General features: G+C 36.9%; 2 protein-coding genes and 1 long non-coding RNA gene across 7 annotated transcripts in view; 2 read left to right on the forward strand and 1 right to left on the reverse strand.

Annotated features, from left to right (window-relative positions):
• LOC105829413 (tyrosine-protein kinase Src64B) overlaps positions 1-6,732 on the forward strand; it is a 45,143-nt gene extending 38,411 nt beyond the window's left edge. For 2 of the 3 annotated variants that reach the window (XM_028194505.2, XM_036284411.1), the window contains 3 exons: positions 5-258; positions 534-1,244; positions 1,348-1,562. In XM_028194505.2, coding sequence (XP_028050306.1) covers positions 5-258; positions 534-1,244; positions 1,348-1,562 — 1,180 coding nt within the window. Of the gene's footprint in view, positions 1-4; positions 259-533; positions 1,245-1,347 lie in introns of all 3 variants that reach the window. The other variant, XM_028194503.2, reaches the window with a different exon arrangement.
• A 204-nt stretch (positions 6,733-6,936) lies between these two features.
• On the reverse strand, positions 6,937-10,949 carry LOC105829414. 2 transcript variants are annotated; one of them, XM_012668211.3, is made up of 2 exons: positions 10,465-10,949; positions 6,937-8,106 (listed from the first exon to the last, which is right to left on the reverse strand). In XM_012668211.3, the coding sequence occupies exons 1-2, from the start codon at positions 10,539-10,541 to the stop codon at positions 7,371-7,373; spliced, it is 813 nt and encodes a 270-aa protein (XP_012523665.1). In that variant the 5' UTR covers positions 10,542-10,949; the 3' UTR covers positions 6,937-7,370. The 2 variants fall into 2 exon arrangements, with proteins under 2 accessions (XP_012523665.1, XP_012523666.1); XM_012668212.2 differs by lacking the exon at positions 10,465-10,949 and adding an exon at positions 10,069-10,222.
• Positions 10,950-11,085: 136 nt separating this feature from the next.
• Positions 11,086-17,106, forward strand: part of LOC118644808 — a 47,383-nt gene continuing 41,362 nt past the window's right edge. The window contains exon 1 of one of the 2 annotated variants that reach the window (XR_004962586.1): positions 11,086-11,304. This is a non-coding gene — a long non-coding RNA (uncharacterized LOC118644808). The remainder of the gene's footprint in view (positions 11,305-17,106) is intronic. The other variant, XR_004962585.1, reaches the window with a different exon arrangement.

The following is a 17,106-nucleotide window of genomic DNA, read 5'->3' on the forward strand; positions in this document are numbered from 1 at the left end:
ACAGTTGGTTCTTCGAAAATGTGTCGCGCAAGGAGGCGGGCAAGCTGCTTTTGGTCGACGAGAATCCTCGCGGTACGTTCTTGGTGAGGCCGAGCGAGCACAATCCTAGAGGTTACAGCTTGTCGGTTAAGGATTGGGAGGAAGGAAGGGGTCATCATGTGAAACACTATAAGATTAAGCCGCTCGACAATGGCGGTTTTTTCATCGCCACCAATCAAACGTTCTCCAGTTTACCGGCTCTGGTTATGGCATATAGTAGTAAGTCTTAAGTTTATTAAAATAGTATATAAAATAATAAAGGAAAAGGTATTATAGCTCTCTTCGTTTACATTTTATGCAATAACTTTGTTGATAATTACATCTTTTTCTCTATACATAATATGTAACTATAAAGCAATATGTTTGCGTTAATATCATGTAGATCTACTTTCATGTTCTGATTAAATATAAATTGTTTTTGTTTGAAAATAAAATCAAAAATACAATGTTCGTGTTGGACGATATCTATCTTTGATGGTATTTTTATTATTTAGAAAACGCATTGGGTCTCTGTCACGTACTTTCAAAGCCTTGCCCGAAACCACAACCGGACATGTGGGATCTTGGGCCTGAGTTGCGCGACAAATGGGAGATTAACAGGAATGAGATACAGTTGATCTCAGAATTGGGTAATGGCAATTTCGGCAAAGTTTATTATGGCAAGTGGCGAAACAAAATCGAGGTAGCGGTAAAGACGCTACGTCCAGGGACCATGTCGACCGAGGCGTTTCTGCAGGAGGCAGCAATAATGAAACAATTCCGACACAGGCATCTGGTTGCATTATACGCGGTTTGCTCGAAAGAGGAGCCCATATACATTGTGCAAGAGTACATGTGTAATGGCAGCCTGTTGGACTTTCTCCGAAAGGGAGACGGCAAGTATATGCAGTTTGAAGATCTGATTTACATTGCGGCCCAAGTAGCCTCTGGTATGGAATATCTCGAGAGCAAACAGCTCATACACAGAGATCTCGCGGCGAGGAACGTGCTGATCGGCGAGAAGAATAAAGCGAAGATCTGTGACTTCGGTCTCGCGAGGGTAATCGAGGACGACGAGTATTGTCCAAAGCAGGGCAGCAGGTTCCCCGTCAAATGGACCGCGCCAGAGGCCATCGTCTACGGCAGGTTCAGCATCAAGAGCGATGTTTGGTCTTACGGAATCCTATTGATGGAGCTCTTCACTTACGGACAAGTTCCTTATCCTGGTAAATTCTTTTCATCTCCATATTATTCGTATATATATTCTCAGTTCATTTAGAGACATTTTAAATTTGTTATCTGCATGACATATATATTTTTTTCTTTCAGGTATGCATGGTCGTGAAGTGATCGAACAAGTGGACAAGGGCTATCGTATGCCGAAACCGTTGAACCATCCGCTGCCCGACAGTATCTACCGACTGATGTTGCAGTGCTGGGACGCTAGCCCCGAGAAGCGACCCACGTTTGAGTTCCTGAATCACTATTTCGAGTCGTTCAACGTCACTAGCGAAATACCGTATCTCGAACCGCCGACAGACTGATATACAGCCCATCAGTACATGCAAAATCATCATCTGCCGGCGCACGGTCATTTTCACCCAGCCCACATCAATTGTGCCATGGAATTTTATGGTATTTACTGCTAAGTAAATTATTTAGCATGTATAACACCGCCTTCATCGGAACCTTCGCAGATTGGTTGCGTCGTTCTCACGGAGAGAAGATATTTCTAATGGGAGAATACATATACATGTCCTCGCAATACTTTGCATTATTGTCGCGAGTGACATTTCTTCGACTGCGAAATTTTTCTACAAATTTTGGCGACCAATTTTCACGAGATACAGTGCCGCGATTCTTATCGAACTGTCACTGTCAAATGCTGCCGAAAGTTTAATCTCTCGTCTCTCTTTTCTCCTCCCTCCCTTATGTGTCCTTATATGTTCTTAGTGTTAAGCACTAAAAACGTCAAACGATTTGGAAGTTGAGTGTGCCATGGTGTTTTTTGTAAGTATCGTTCGAAAGGACGAATTGACGAGATTCTAATCTTCATGACCAATCAGGCGTAATACTTAGAATCGAAAACGAGAAACAATTGCGATTTTAGAATTCACGAGAGTACCGACAAGTCTCGTTTTACCTGCCCTTAAAATTCGCGACTACTTAAGCATGTTTTCATACTTTTGACGATGAGCAACCACAATAATAAAGACGCTAGCAATGTCGATAAATTTAGGTACAAGTCACGGTATTAGAAAATAACGATGCAAGTTTGGAGGTAATTTTCGGAATTATAGATTATATAATATAATCATATATTAGTATGTTAGCATATGATTACGAGATATATATAAAGAGAGAGAGTGTGTGAAAAAGAGAAAAAGTGTTATACGAAGGAGTGTATGCATGTGCGTATTTGCGCGTATTGTGAACTTGTGATTTGTCACACACAAGAGCATGTTGTATTTATATTTTATTGATCTCGGATTACGGTTTCATCCGAATTTTCCTAAGGTCCAGTTTTTGGACACGTAATCCTCAAAGGCAAATTTCGTATGTACCGTTTATAATAAAATGCATGATTTTTTAAACGAGGGCTGAACATAATAAAATTAAATATGAAGGATGTCTATGTGGATCTCTCGCGTGTAATTTGTCTGCCGAAAGAAACTCGAAAAGAAAATTCTCGTATGACATGATTATTGCGTACAGGCCGCGTGAAGTTTATTTTCGCGAAATGATATTAAAGGTTTGACTGTTTATTTTTTTCCAAGTGTTAAAAATCATGTGTACGTTTCCGTGCATAAATTCCGAATTTACGGGCGCGTTTCCTTTTACTGTTATTGCTACGCAATAATTTCTTTTCGGGTATAAAACGCACGCAAAGGAGCAATGAAATGCATTCACTTGGACTTGGAAGAAAGTCTCAGTGTCCAGTCGAGAGTTTTATCTCATGAGAGTTTAACTTTCGATAACAACTTGTTATTAACTTATTCTCCGAAAACGATCCTCGAAAAAAACTCTCGAGTGTGCACACAGCCAAACGTATCTGCCAAAACAGATCTGATTTTATTTTAGATTGTATCCGCTTTCTATTCTGATTTTCATTTTTATAGCTTTTTTTGACGTAGCACACCGATGTATTTAACATTATCGGCGTTTTCACGCATGGATAGTGTGTATTCGAGTCTAATTTAAGTTAATCCTGCGAAAGCGCAGCGAATACCTCGCATAAATTTGCATTATTTTTATTTCGGCAGTTGCTGTCTAGTTCTATTTTACAACACTTTTTCGATAAGTATCATTGGTCTCGTTGAAGAGAAAAAAAGAAGGGTATAAAAATTAGAATAAACGAGAGAAGCGAGAAAGTTACTAATATCCGGATAAGTACGAATGCGTGAATGCGTTTGCGAAAAAAAAGGGAAAGAAAAGTGTCCCGAAACTCATGTTTGCGATGTAAACCGACGCAGCGGATTTCACATCGGGATATATCGGATGCATTTTCGGATAAACTTAAGTCATCGATGTTACTCGTACAAAGCGTCTGAAAAATTGTAAATTTTCTACTTAACGAAGGAAGAAAGGAAATATAAACGACGAGTAGAATAGAGATTATTTAGACGATAAGCGTGACAATTTTGTCGGCGGATCGACGACTTTGCTCTCTCTTCGCGGTGCTCGAAAAAGATATTCTTGTGAATCGCTTCCGATTCTTTAGGATTCAATGTCGTCCCCGCGAAGTACGTTTCACGCTCGAGACCCGAGATCGAGTTGATCGCACCGATATCGGTTTAAGCCAGCTCTAATTTTAACGCGTTACTTTTTCTAAATTATTATTTAATTGTAATTAATTAATGACTGATACTTTTCATGATAGGTAAAGATGAGAAATGTAGAAAGTCTTAATTAGTATTGTAACAAAAAGATGTCAAGACGCTTTACTGGATGCATTCAGCACTATTAACAAAGTGCACTATGTAGGCAAATAAAATCTTAATTATATCACTATTTTTGCGTCTCGAGTCTACATTGTGGGTAGGTTGAACAGACCTGTAATCTGAAAAGGATGGCGAATAGTTAATTGGCATTATTCAACCCTGAGTGTTGATGCAATCAGTTGAGTCAGATAATCTGTGTTGATTGCATCATAGTCGATGGTGACAGACAGTGATTAATTTTTTCTTTTATCTACATTATGATTGAAATAATGATATAAAAAGAAATGTTTAATTGCTAAATGAAATAATCAAAGATGATACAAAGAGAAAAATATGATAAGATCATTTAAAACATTTTGCATTAAGTGCGTTTAATTTCTCCTTTTCTATCTCGTTTTCTATATCGTAGTAAAAACTAACTTATAAAAAAACAGAAAATTAGAGCCAGAGTTGGCTGGCAAGACCATGGGTGCGATCAGTCTTGAATGTGTATACATTTTACGGTGTCACGATAAACGCGATGAGCCATTACGATACGATAGATATTAGTGATTAAAGTGAAAACAAAATGTGAGTGCATTGCGCGCATGCGAGCGTAGAAAATTGTTACATCCGTGTTAGCGTGATCCTCTTTTCATGTGTATTTTACTGCGATTGAATGAGAGAGCAATAACGCGGTAAACCCATATATATATATATATATTTACCGATTATCGTGCGACAAGTTAAAACATTGCTGCAATATCAATTTCGTATCTTCACGTAAGAGAATGTATAACAGAAAAAGCCCTTTCTTGAATACTAGACATCTTATTTTAAAAGTGAAATAGGAACTCATTGTTTGGATGGTCATGATACTTGGTTATTAACTTATTAATTAATTATCAACAATAAATCTATTATTGTGAAAGAAATAATTGCGATATGGTCGAGGAAGTCTAAACGACACAAAAATTTATCTGGAAAAAAAAAGATAAATATGGAATATTTTTTCAGACGTTTCTTTTTGCGAGATGTACAAATGTAACATATTTTCTGACATATTCTCGCTTCTGGTTATTATGATACACAAATATCTAGAAGATGTAACTTCTTTTTTAAATTAGCTACGGCTGATTAATCTTTGTAACATCTCTCGAACTCCTACGTTGTTTGGATACACTTTGATATTGCGGCAGTCCTTATTTTATGAAGATCCTAGAATCCATAAGAGATCCTCACCGCAATGTTTACATGGTACATAGCATATTTCCAATAAAATTATATACGACATCGCATGGAAGAGTGCGCGTGAAAAGGCGTTCACGTTTACGTAGCGTTAGAGAGTAGGTGTATTACGTCCAGTACATTTTTTCTATGAGCGTTTTATACCGATGATAAACTTGTTTTCTCATGATAAACGATCACTTGGAAATTTCGCTGATAATGATGATGATGATGATCATGATCGCTACCGTAGGTCGTAGATTAAAAAAAAAAAAAAAAAGACAGAACTGATGTGAGCTCAACAGGAACGATCTAGACAACAGAAACGTCCAAATAACATCGTAAGGATGTCTAAAGGCATTTACTGGATAACTGAAGAATTAAAACGCCCTTCAGACATATTTCAGATGTGTCTTTCGGACTTTGCTGTTGAAAGGAAATCGACGATTTCCAACGACCTGAAGCGTTCGCGTTATATGGTATATATATTCGCGTAGACTGTTTCATTCGGATTACATTTGGACCATGTATTTATAAATTATTATGGTAAAGGCATCGTGGCCTTTTTCCACTGGATATAGAGACTGATATTGTTTAAATAAAGTCCGCGTGCTATCGGGAATTTTACGTCCAATCATTAACGAAATCTCTAGATAAAACTTTTTTCTAAATCTGATAGTAAACGTATGTTTTGTCAATTGTACATGACAATTTTTTGGTTTTCGAATATAGTAGCACGAGCATAGTAGCTCACAATTATTCATATGGTGAAAAGGGCGTACTCTCTAAATATCGGGTGTCAAATTTCACTAATTTACAAGTAAGCATTTCTTTCAAATCTCTGATAAATCGTCTGTAATTAATTCTCATGCGACTGATAAGAAACATATTGTGCGTCTCTGGGATTTACCGGGAAGCACCTCGGACGTATTGTTCCCGCGTCTTTTATTTGCAAATATTTTCGATGTTTAAATTATTACGGTGACCTAAGAAAGGACGAGATCAGCGACGTACGCATATTGTACTTAATGAAAATTGTTTTCAATTAATCGTGGATTTCGTGACGCCTCCCTGGGGGACAGCGTATCCGTTTGTGGTCCCTGTTCGAGTGAAATTTTCGGTAAATCTGTGATATAGGGACAGACCTCTTTCTCTATCTTTCTCTTTCACGCGTTTTGATACAAAAGATCCGACATTGTCGTCTCAGCGGCGACCACAAGAGTACCATGCTATCGAAGGAAGACGACAACTATCCACGATTGTCGTATTAATATAATCGTTTACAGAACGGAGTCATTTCACGTGATGCGCACATAAAAAACAAATATTTTCTCATACGTCCGTTTCTCATATGACTTTCTTACGTTTCGAGTTTTCTTCATATCGCGTACTTCACCGCGCGTCGACGTGCGTTTTCATTCGTATTGTACCTAAAGCGAAAACGATCAATACACTGTTGTCATTGTTTATATACCAAAGCTTATTATCATTAAGTAACTTAACGATTACTTTGTGTTATTATATTAATTGTCGTAAGCCTATGCAGATAAATATATTATGTATCATATTACTGTCGTACCTTTATTAGTTCCTTTGTCCAATTAAATGTCTTTGATCAAAATGCGGAAAATTTTATTCATTAAATTAAACTGCTGTTTATTAAATTAAATTATTAATGTTATATATATATATAGGTCAAGTACTAATGCGGAAGTGCATAAATGGATGTATAAAAATATCCAGTAACTGTATAAGTGAATTTATACTCCGATTTCAATTCATGCGATTTATTCTAAAACCAATTATTCTTCTCTCGTAATACAAAAGTTTTCCTTTTAAACACAATATAATATATTCCATTTTCCCTTTTATACACTAAAGAAACCAAATATCGTGTGCAAGGATGATGTAAAAAAAAGAAAAAACAATGTAGAAGAAGAAGATACATCGTTATCTCGCTTTTCCAAATGTTTATACAAAATAGCTCAACAATTTCACTATACACAATTAACGCGAGAGTAAACGTTCTTTTTGCCGATGTATTAGTAGTACGTTAAAAAATAATTTAGGATAATTAAATTAGAGACGCGTAAACAAAAAGATGCATTATCGTATATAGAGAATAAAGTGTACACAGCATGAAGAACTGTGTACAAAAGAAAGTCGGCAAAGTTCGGTGTATGCAAGATACTTTACAGTGTATTATTAAGTGTACATCATCTCCGCCATGTGCGACATCTTCTTTGGAATATGAACGAACTCCTCGAAGTAGCCGGCGAGTTCGCCGATCGTCACGTCGCTCGAGAGAGGTGGCGATATTCGTGCCTGAACCGAACAGGTATTCGGTGAACTCGACAATTGTTGTTGACCAGGTAAGCCGCCGCTAGCATCCGCCGTAGTAGTCTGTCCGTTGTTGCCGCTCGTTGTCGTCCGCTGGTCTCCACCACCCGGCCCGGGACCTCTCTTTAGATTCGGCATCGTATTACTACGAGCACGATGGAAACTGCCCACGCTCTCGCAGTCATCATCCTGAATACTAGCATCGTCTTTTATCTGTCTATTGTCTCTACTAATTTTCAGTGCCTTGAAGTCCTTCATGACCGAGTTATGATCGATTATCTTGGAATTTTTACTGGGAATACTGAGTTTACACGTGTTATTGAATAGCGTGTCTACTGGGTTATCACTAGGACCGCTGGTACTGGATCCGCTCAACTTTAGAACGGCGTCCCTTAGGATGGTGCTCCTTTTGGTCCTCTCGACCGTTTTCTCGTTCTTAGACGGCTTAAAATTCGTTGTACTCTTGATACCCCTTGGGTTGATTGGGAACATGGTAGGCTTGTTAGGCACGGATCTTCTTCGAAAGAAACAATGGTTGTTGCAATTAAAGCCGCGTATCCTGAAAATACTCATTGGCTTCGATTTGTCTGCCATTGCAATGCTAACAAACAAAAAATTATTCTGTTAGGGAATCATTTTGTAGGTACAAATATTAAAATGTAGAAATAAATATTAAAATTCACTAAACCATCTATATATAATTTTAGTAATAAATATTATTACCCTCGCAGATCTCAGAGAATCTATTTCATTTTGTTAATGCTATACCCTTAATCGATTTATTTCTTCTAAATCTTTATTACTATCGACGCTATCCAAGTTATTTCCGGTATCACGATATGCCTATAGGTTCAAAAATAGAACGTCTAAATGTTTCTCCCGATGGACTCTAGCAGATCTTAACTCGATCCGACTTCATCCAGCATGAATCGAACATCCGATCGATCGCGCAATCGACAATTTTTGACGAACGATAAAATGCGTGCATTGTAAATATATACTGTTGCGTGATTACTAGCCGACCTTGACCGCAATTACGAAAAATACACAGCCGCGAGACGTTTCGATAGCTCGATTAGTCAACAGGAGACACGCCAATTGACAAAGAAACTCGATGTAGCTGCTCTAAACAAAGTAGTGATCGATAAATCAACGGTCTGTCACCTTGTTGTCATCGATATTGGCTCGTCAACTGTCTTTGCAGCCAATTATTTTTGCAATCAAAACATCTGTGACTTCAGATGAAGCATTCAGCGTTGAATAAATTTTAAATATAGAAAGCCAAGAATTCATATATCTATTGACAAGTTTTTTTTTTAATTCTATGTCGCGCAGTTTAATATTGTTATCGCAGTATTGAATAAATATTAAGGATAAGGATTTCTCATGAGTTGCAATACTTCATATTACAGTTTTAAATTTTTGTAAAATTAAACTTTTGACTTGTGTCTGACCATTCCTAAACAATAGTTAATCTGTAGATTTGTTTTTTCTACATTATCTAGGATTTAATTTCTTGCAGTTTTTTCTCTTTTTCTCTTAAATGTAAAAACAAAAAGGAAAAAGATTGATTAACTAACTATGAAAGAAAATGAGTCCTGAAATATAGACAAAGAATAAACCTTATGACTTATCTTTATTTTATCTAAAATATTCAGACTTTTCATTCTTAAAAAAATTTTGTTTGATAAATTCTTGCATACAATAGTATATGTATATAAAAATAAACTCATTGACTTGTGTAATTGATTTTTAGTGATTATTATTAATATATTATTAATTATGTTTATATGTGGATTATTACTTTAAATGTAGTATAACGAATTAATATATTTATGTTAAAAGATTTTATTAAATTATTTTAAATCATATAATTTATAATATTGGAGTCACACATAGAGATAAACTATTTACAAATAATTCATTCTAATTTTATCTCAAATATTTAATACTGTCTCTAGTGATGACCAGATACAGTTGTCAAGAATGATGTTATTGCATTAATATTAGATAAATATTTGATTAACAAAACCTGTTAACCCTACATATAAAATTAAACTTGTTGATTTGTCCAGCTATTCATGAATAGCTACTCTGTGTCTCATTCCTACTTTATATAAAGTATTCAGTAAATTTTTCTAATGGTGTCCATATCCAGACATCAAACATATATCTCATGAAGAATGTTGCCTATCGTTCTAAAATGAGAAAGCAATTTCTTTGATTAACAAATCCTTGTGTACAATACGTATAAAATTATAAACTCATTAAATGTACTCCTTTTAGCTAACTTCTCCCAGGTTTATCTTTCTGCTTTTTCTTTTTTATAAGAAAAAAAAGTCAAATATGCAAGAAGTTCAGGCAAAAAAAGGTTTCTCTTGTGCTGAATTTGTACTGAATTATTCACAAATACTTAATTTCAATAGCGACTCATTCTTATTTTATCTCAAATATTCAATAAATCTTTCTAATATTATCCATCTGAATGTCAGATACAATTGCTATCAAGAATATGATATTGAGCTCCAACATTAAAAAGAGATTTGATCAAAGAAATCCTCACATATAATACAATTGCCACAAGTCATGACAGTAAGGCTGCAGTAATTATGGAATCTGCTGTCAGAAATCACAGATGTTTTCACTTCAGTCACAGGTACATTCCAGACTCATCAATCAATCGTTCTCGCATCACGAGAAGGGAAGACCGCTTTAAATCGATCTGAAAGCAATTGTCATCGTTTCAAATTTCTTTGTCACATCCGCGAGGGGTTCTTAAAAGCTAAACACTCATCGCCAACGCATCGCCTCGACGATCGCGGATAACCAAGGATGCGACGTGATATCGCCCGCGACCTTGGAGGAGCGCGTCTCTTCTCGGCGCTACGTTGGCGCGATGTTATGTTTACGCGTTTCTACGCTGAAAGACGCCGTAGAACGGCGCGGTGATGACGCTTACTGGGGACAGCTCGTCGAGCGACGGTCGATCTCGAGCCTCTGTAGACGAGCCGGCAGCACGTCGTCCTCGTCGCCCATGTTCCTCTTCTTCGCGGAGAGCTGTCGTCAGCGACGATGCCGCGGCATCGGGCTCGCGCGGGTGCGCCTGAAGCCTGGGGAGGTCCTGCCAGAAAACGGTTCGAGGACGGGTACTGTAGGTCTTGGTTTGGGTTAGAGCCGCGCGATCGGCCGACGACGATGACGACGCAGGACGATGCAGCGCGCGACGGCGATGGCGGGCGTACGTGGGTGACAAATCGGCGTCCGCCGCTTCTACCTCCCGCACCTTCCTCCGTCTTCCTCCGCCTCGTCAGCTGGCGCGCGTACCTCGCTGCGCTCGTGTAACTCGAAGAGACTTGCGTCGCGGTTCCCGTGACACTCCAGCACTGCGCGCAGATCCGCGGTCAATCAATCCGTCCGACGTCGCAATGGCGAACGTAAATAAACACCACTACTACGCGGGACCGAAGATCAGCGGTGACTACGCAACGGGAGGGAAGGCGCTCCAGAGGGCGCTGCCGCGCCCGAGGCATGGCTGCCCGCGTTGCCGATTGGCCGATTCGACGCGGAACCTGTCGATTGGTTAGTCCAGCGGAATCCCGCCAAGCACCTGTGAACCGTGTTGTTGGCTGTGGTTAACTGTAACGACGTAGATCAACGGGATGTGCCTCCGTCGCTTTTTCTACTCGAGGAATACTCGCGGGAAGCTTTGGACCTTTGTTGGAGAGTTTGCTTTCCGCTTCTTTCTTCCGTCCCTGCCGATCGAGATGGCGCAAAGAGGTTAGCTAAGGACATGAATTGGGTATGTCACATTCGGATTGGCGCGAGCGAGACGCGAGGCAACACGCCAAGTGTTTGAGAAATTTTTGCGAAAGAGCGCGAAAGATTGTCGGAACAATGCAACGGAATCTTAGATGAGATATTCGATCTCAAGCAACCTTTTTTTTATATTTTTCATAAGAGTATTCGTGCGATTCTCGATTTATTACGCTTTTACGAATTATTTTATATTGCGATAATACTTTTATGTATTGGCAGGCGTGCCACTGTTATGCACATACTGCAGTTTCTGTCGATTGAAGTATTATTTCTTTCTGCATTTGATTTTTAATATAAAAAACTGCGCAAGTTTATGATTACCTAATACGTTTATGATAAAGAAATTATTTATACTGTTATTCAATTTAACCTGCTACTTTTTTCATTAGGAATAGAAATATAGCTTACAAAATCTTTGTCACTTAACCCTGCCGACAAAAAATCATTAAAATTGTACTGCTATTTCGTTCATTTTGATTCACTACTTTTTTTTCTTTAGTAGTTCGTGTATGCAGTGTATCTTTTTCCATTTAATCTTCCCGAAAAAGACTTCAAAAAATTAACTTTATTTGATTCGTTATTCTTCTCATAAAAGTAAAAATAACTTACGAAATTCTTCCTATGATTTAGAGGGTTATACTACAATATAGGTGTAGCAAATCTTAAACCATAAGAAATTAATAAATTATAGTGGAATATGAAAAGAATATAATCGACTATAGTCAATTTCTTATGGCATAAAGCTTATTGTAGATGGACCAAAACTCTAATAAATTTTAAAAAGAAATAAATTTAATAATAATTTTAATAATTTTGAGTATAAAAAATCAAGAGAGAGAGAATCTAGAAATTTATTTTTATTTAAAATGTAATAGATTTTGTAGAGATTTAGAGAATATATATCATACTTGTAAAAATCTTAAACGCATGATTTTTTTATCGAAATGGGATTTTAATTTGGAATTATATAGCGGAAAGAAGAGGAAAAGATAGCGTGAAGTAATTTCATTATTAGATTGACATTCGTGAAGAGAGATTTTAATCGGAAGAATCCGCGAGATCAATCTTGCGTATAAAATTCCACGATTCTGGTAGGTGAACCTCGCTACGTGCTGACGCACTCTCGGCCCGGCTTTATTTTAGCATGCGCCTGAAACATTTACGAATTCCTGCCGCTGGAGAGCATGGAGCGAGAGGAAACGGCTGGTCGTCTTTATTTATCACTAAAAGCTCTATCGAGAAATTGTTTCCAATATATGTCGTTTGTACAGACATACAATACTATTGGCGAATTGGAACACTATCCACTTTTATCTCAGGTACTGAAATATTAACGAGGAAACATTTAGGACTCTAATTCTGCGCACTTAATTTTTGCAAATAAAATTTATTTGAAAAGGACAAATTTACTGCAATATTTAAAAATTGAATTATATAGATATGGATTAAAAATGTTTATGTTCAGAAAATTATCAAAATAATTGTGTAGGACACTCAAACATAATATTTGCGCAAAAAATATTTTATATTTGCTGCAAAAAATTTTGACATTTTAACAACTAACTGAAATATTTAATATAAATATTTTAAATGTTTTGTCTAATATATTTCTTTTCAGATCTGTACTTCAAAATTGTTCTCCTTTTGTGTACGTTATATATATTTTATAAAAAATATCAAAGCTGATGAAAAACAAGTATTAGAAAACGTTTTCTCTGCTCGTTAAAAATAAGAGTAATGCAAGAGGTTTTTTTCCAATTCCTTTTGAAAAGTTCTGAGCTGCGAAACGTTTAATGATCTTAAAAGACGTGCCGACAAGAAAAATATTTCAAGTATTTCAGATAAATATTATTTCTACATTTAAAATATGTGCGAATCTGAGACAATGCAGATTTTCTCTTATTCAGTCCAAGTTTTAAAATTTGTACGTTTTACTATTAAGAATTATAACGAGTATAACAATTCAGAAATATTTAGTCATAATCTTTCTCTACATTTAAGAAGAAATCTTCTAAACTTTTAATTTTAAATTTTGTTAGTTTTTATTAGTTAAATGATTTTATAATAAACCCACTTACACATATGTAACATATTGCATTTGACATTATATCATACGTTTCGCGTATATTACTTTCTCATAAAGCTTTGTTTAAAGAATGGCAACAACAATTAACAATATCCGGCGTTTCGGAAACTTAGCCGTTTAATCGTTTTAAAGTATTGGCAACGGGCCAAAATCTCACGTTCACATTAGCGCGCGACAAAGATTCCGAAATTTGGCTGTGACATAAGATAGATGCACGTTGCACCTACGCATATCCGTTGCACCGGTCAGGAAGCGGTCACACGATCATCGGTGCGGAACGCCACGCGTACGTTACTCTTACGGTAAATTTATATTTTCCGCAGTTACTATGTTACGATCTTTACGGTTTGCATACGCGTTGCATACTCTTGCGGAGTAAATACAACGCGTATGCGAACCGTAAGTGCATCGCTACTATTTTGCGTCACCATACCCAAATACGCTCAACACTTAAAAGTTTGTTAAATGAATATATAAATTGAATTGTTTTATAAAATACAAAAGTAATATTTCACATAAAAATAGGTGATTTATAGTTTTGAAATTTGATGGGACAGTATACGAACAGTTTATAATTAATAAAATAAATCCAAGATTTGAAAGTATTTATAATTAAATTTAAACCTTAATCTTAAGTTTGAATTTAAATTCAAGTTTTAAGTCGAGATACTTACAATTAAATTAAAATATTTTTAAGTCTTAAAACTACATTTTTTATTTGAAATACAATGTGAACAAAATCTTTATTTTTATCATCTATCTTTCATTCTTTTAATATCATTTCAATGTACATTTGTTGCAAAAAGTAGGCATTTTTTAAATTTACTTGTAGAAATAACTTTTTTATATTAAAATCAAGAAATAACATCGGAACTAAAATTTTCACTGATTGTAATAAAGAAAGATTTTAATATTAAAAAAATTTGAAATATATATTATATTTAAATTAAATAGACATTTATGATAATGCGAAATTATTACCCGTCGGCAAAACGGATGGTGTCGCGAACGTGTCAGAAGATACTAGAAAGGTTTGCATCTTGACACATATCCGCTACGGATATAGCGAGCTAATTAGAGAATCAGGGATGCGCCTGCAACCGGATGCAGCAGGATATGACATCGAGTCAGGATTATCCGGATAAGCGTCGCGACTGTGGCGTGAACGACCCCGCGCTTTCTCTCTCTCTCTTTCTCTCTCTCTCTCTCTCTCTCTCTCTCTCTCTCTCTCTCGCTCTTTCATAATTTTCCCATCGTGCGTACTATAATTACCCGGACGCGTACGCGCGATTCCGTCTCATGGTGTTCACCTTCCGCGACTATAACTGCGCTCGCAATCACGACGTGCCTTTGCCTGGTGTAATTGCAGTCGCGGTTGTCACGGGATGTCAATTTCTGATGTTCTCACAGTAACATAGATCGCTTTCCTTTGTGTATCGGATCGGTGCAAATCGAATCGCAGTTGAAAATATCGCGCACAAGAGATAATTTTATTGTGCTCTTTGCCTAATTTGTTTAAAATTTCCAATCTGAGTGCATAATTAATTGGAAAAAATTAAATGGAAAACTTTTACTGTGTTTCGTTTTTATTATAGCATGTGAAGAGAATGATAGATTGATAAAGAAATATTTCTATTGGAAAATTCACAAGTACTTAATTTTTGTGAATTTTAAGATTGAAGTAGGAAACTTTTAAGACTATTGGAATCTTTGCAAGCGATCTAGTAGCCTGATTTTTGCAATTAAAACTATTTTTTACTCTGAAGATTGATATTATTGGCCATACTTGATTGCAACGACGATACAAATAATTAATTTTTAATTATCTTTCAAAATAATGTTTTTTTCTTGAAAAATCTGCAAATTATTTTATCTGATAATCTTCATTATTGAAATATAATACGTGAAAGACACAAATCAACAATTGAATTTATTAATTAAGAAAGAATGGATCGATTATTTTGAATTATTTCTCATACATTGCAACAAGGCTGAAAATTGATATAATTCTATTAGTTCTCCCTTGTGCAACCTAGGAATTTGAAAAACCTATACCTTACGACAATCACCGCGATTCCACGTACGAACGGAGTTAAAGCCCATTGCATTTTCCCGTATCTGCGACGAAAACTGAACTTGAGAAAGCGATACCAATTTCATCCTGCCCGTCTTTTCGCATTCGCCGTGCCCAGACGTCGTCGCCATGACCAAAAGGTTCACGATCCACAGGCGATATTTACGAGAAACCCGCTGGCACGCGCGTATAAGCGTTGGCCGAAAGCGGGGGCGGCAGGCGCGACGGTGCGAGAGAAACGATGACGGAAATAATCCTAAGCAACACACCGTGTAGCAACCGTTTGACCCGCCAGCAAAGTGAGATCCGCCGCTCCATCGCGCGTTTTCTTACTCGCTTGCCTCGCTATTTTCCTCGGGAACCCGTTGCTGGAATCGGCGACGACGCCGAGAAACGCGAAGCGCTCCGCAAACTCGGGGGGAGAAAGATTTGTTCTCGGGGAAGAACGCTGCTTTCACGCCTTCAGGCGCGACGTATTGTTGAAAATGTTACCACAGTCTGGAAACAATTACACGCGGTTAGAAGAGTTCTATTCTTACCAAATTACTTGGTCGGTTTGAGTAATCAAACGTGCCTGGAGCGCGTAACACGCGAGGTAACGCGCGGTGCTTCTCGCTTCGACGAAATGTATGGGAGAAATTTGGCATTTTACTTGGCTTCATAAATTATAACGGAGCGCAAAATATACGCTACAATTCTGTGAACGTTATATATTATTTAAAGATGTTCGGACTACCCGATTAAAATACGAATTAAATTGAATCAGATGAGATTGTTAATTAAAAATTATCCTTTAACGATTTGATTTAATTTTATACAATTCGATTCGATTCAGTGTCAATAGATCTCGATTTGTACATCTCTGATACTATTTCATTCCTTTATAATTTTTTTACTTTATTAAGAAGAATTCTTCTATTAGAAAGTTGTGAATATAATTTTTCTATAATTTTCCTAGTTTAACATGAGCTGCTGTAAAATTATTAATTGTTGCACGGATATTATACCTATAACTTTTCCATTTTATCGAGACCATTCTTCGGTTAAGTGTTATTAAATTATGCACACTGTAATTTACTTAAAACGAATATCACATTCAAAAGAGAGCAAGATTCTAATCTCCCGCGTAAGTCGACCGTTTGATATTAGAATTCATGTCCCGTCGCCTGTCAAGCATGATATGTAACGACGAAGTCTTGTACAACTTTGTATAACTTCGGAATTTAGATGGACTCGCATGTCCCGCCTGCACATACGTTCGACTACAATATGTGGCGTTTTCGTGAAGACCTCGAAGGCTGCATAAGCATAAATTTGTCGCTCCGATATAATTTAGCTGGGAAGGGCCGCGCGCAGGAAACGCAGTCGTTTCGACACTCGTCGCTCTTTGCGCGACTGCCTAATTGATTGCAGCTCTATACGTCGGAAGTGAGCGCTAACAATGTCTCTCACTGTTGTGTCAAAAATAGATGCCAAAGTTCCTGTTTGGGAATAGAAAATGTAAAAGTGCATTTCTCTAATCATTTTTTCGATCCTGAGTTCGAAATTATTTTGTGTAGAAATAAAAGTTGAAGATTCTGATCTTTTAGACATTCTATCTGGAAACATGGGTTTTCATGAATTAT

Source organism: Monomorium pharaonis, chromosome 3 (genome assembly GCF_013373865.1).
Source record: "Monomorium pharaonis isolate MP-MQ-018 chromosome 3, ASM1337386v2, whole genome shotgun sequence".
Taxonomy (NCBI): Eukaryota; Metazoa; Arthropoda; class Insecta; order Hymenoptera; family Formicidae; genus Monomorium; species Monomorium pharaonis.

Excerpts from the sequence above, each read along its gene's own strand:
- LOC105829414 (XM_012668211.3), bottom strand. The coding sequence starts at position 10,541 with ATGGGCGACGAGGACGACGTGCTGCCGGCTCGTCTACAGAGGCTCGAG. Across the intron at positions 8,107-10,464 it reads CGCTCGACGAGCTGTCCCCA|CATTGCAATGGCAGACAAAT; the intron begins GTAAGCGTCATC and ends TTTGTTTGTTAG.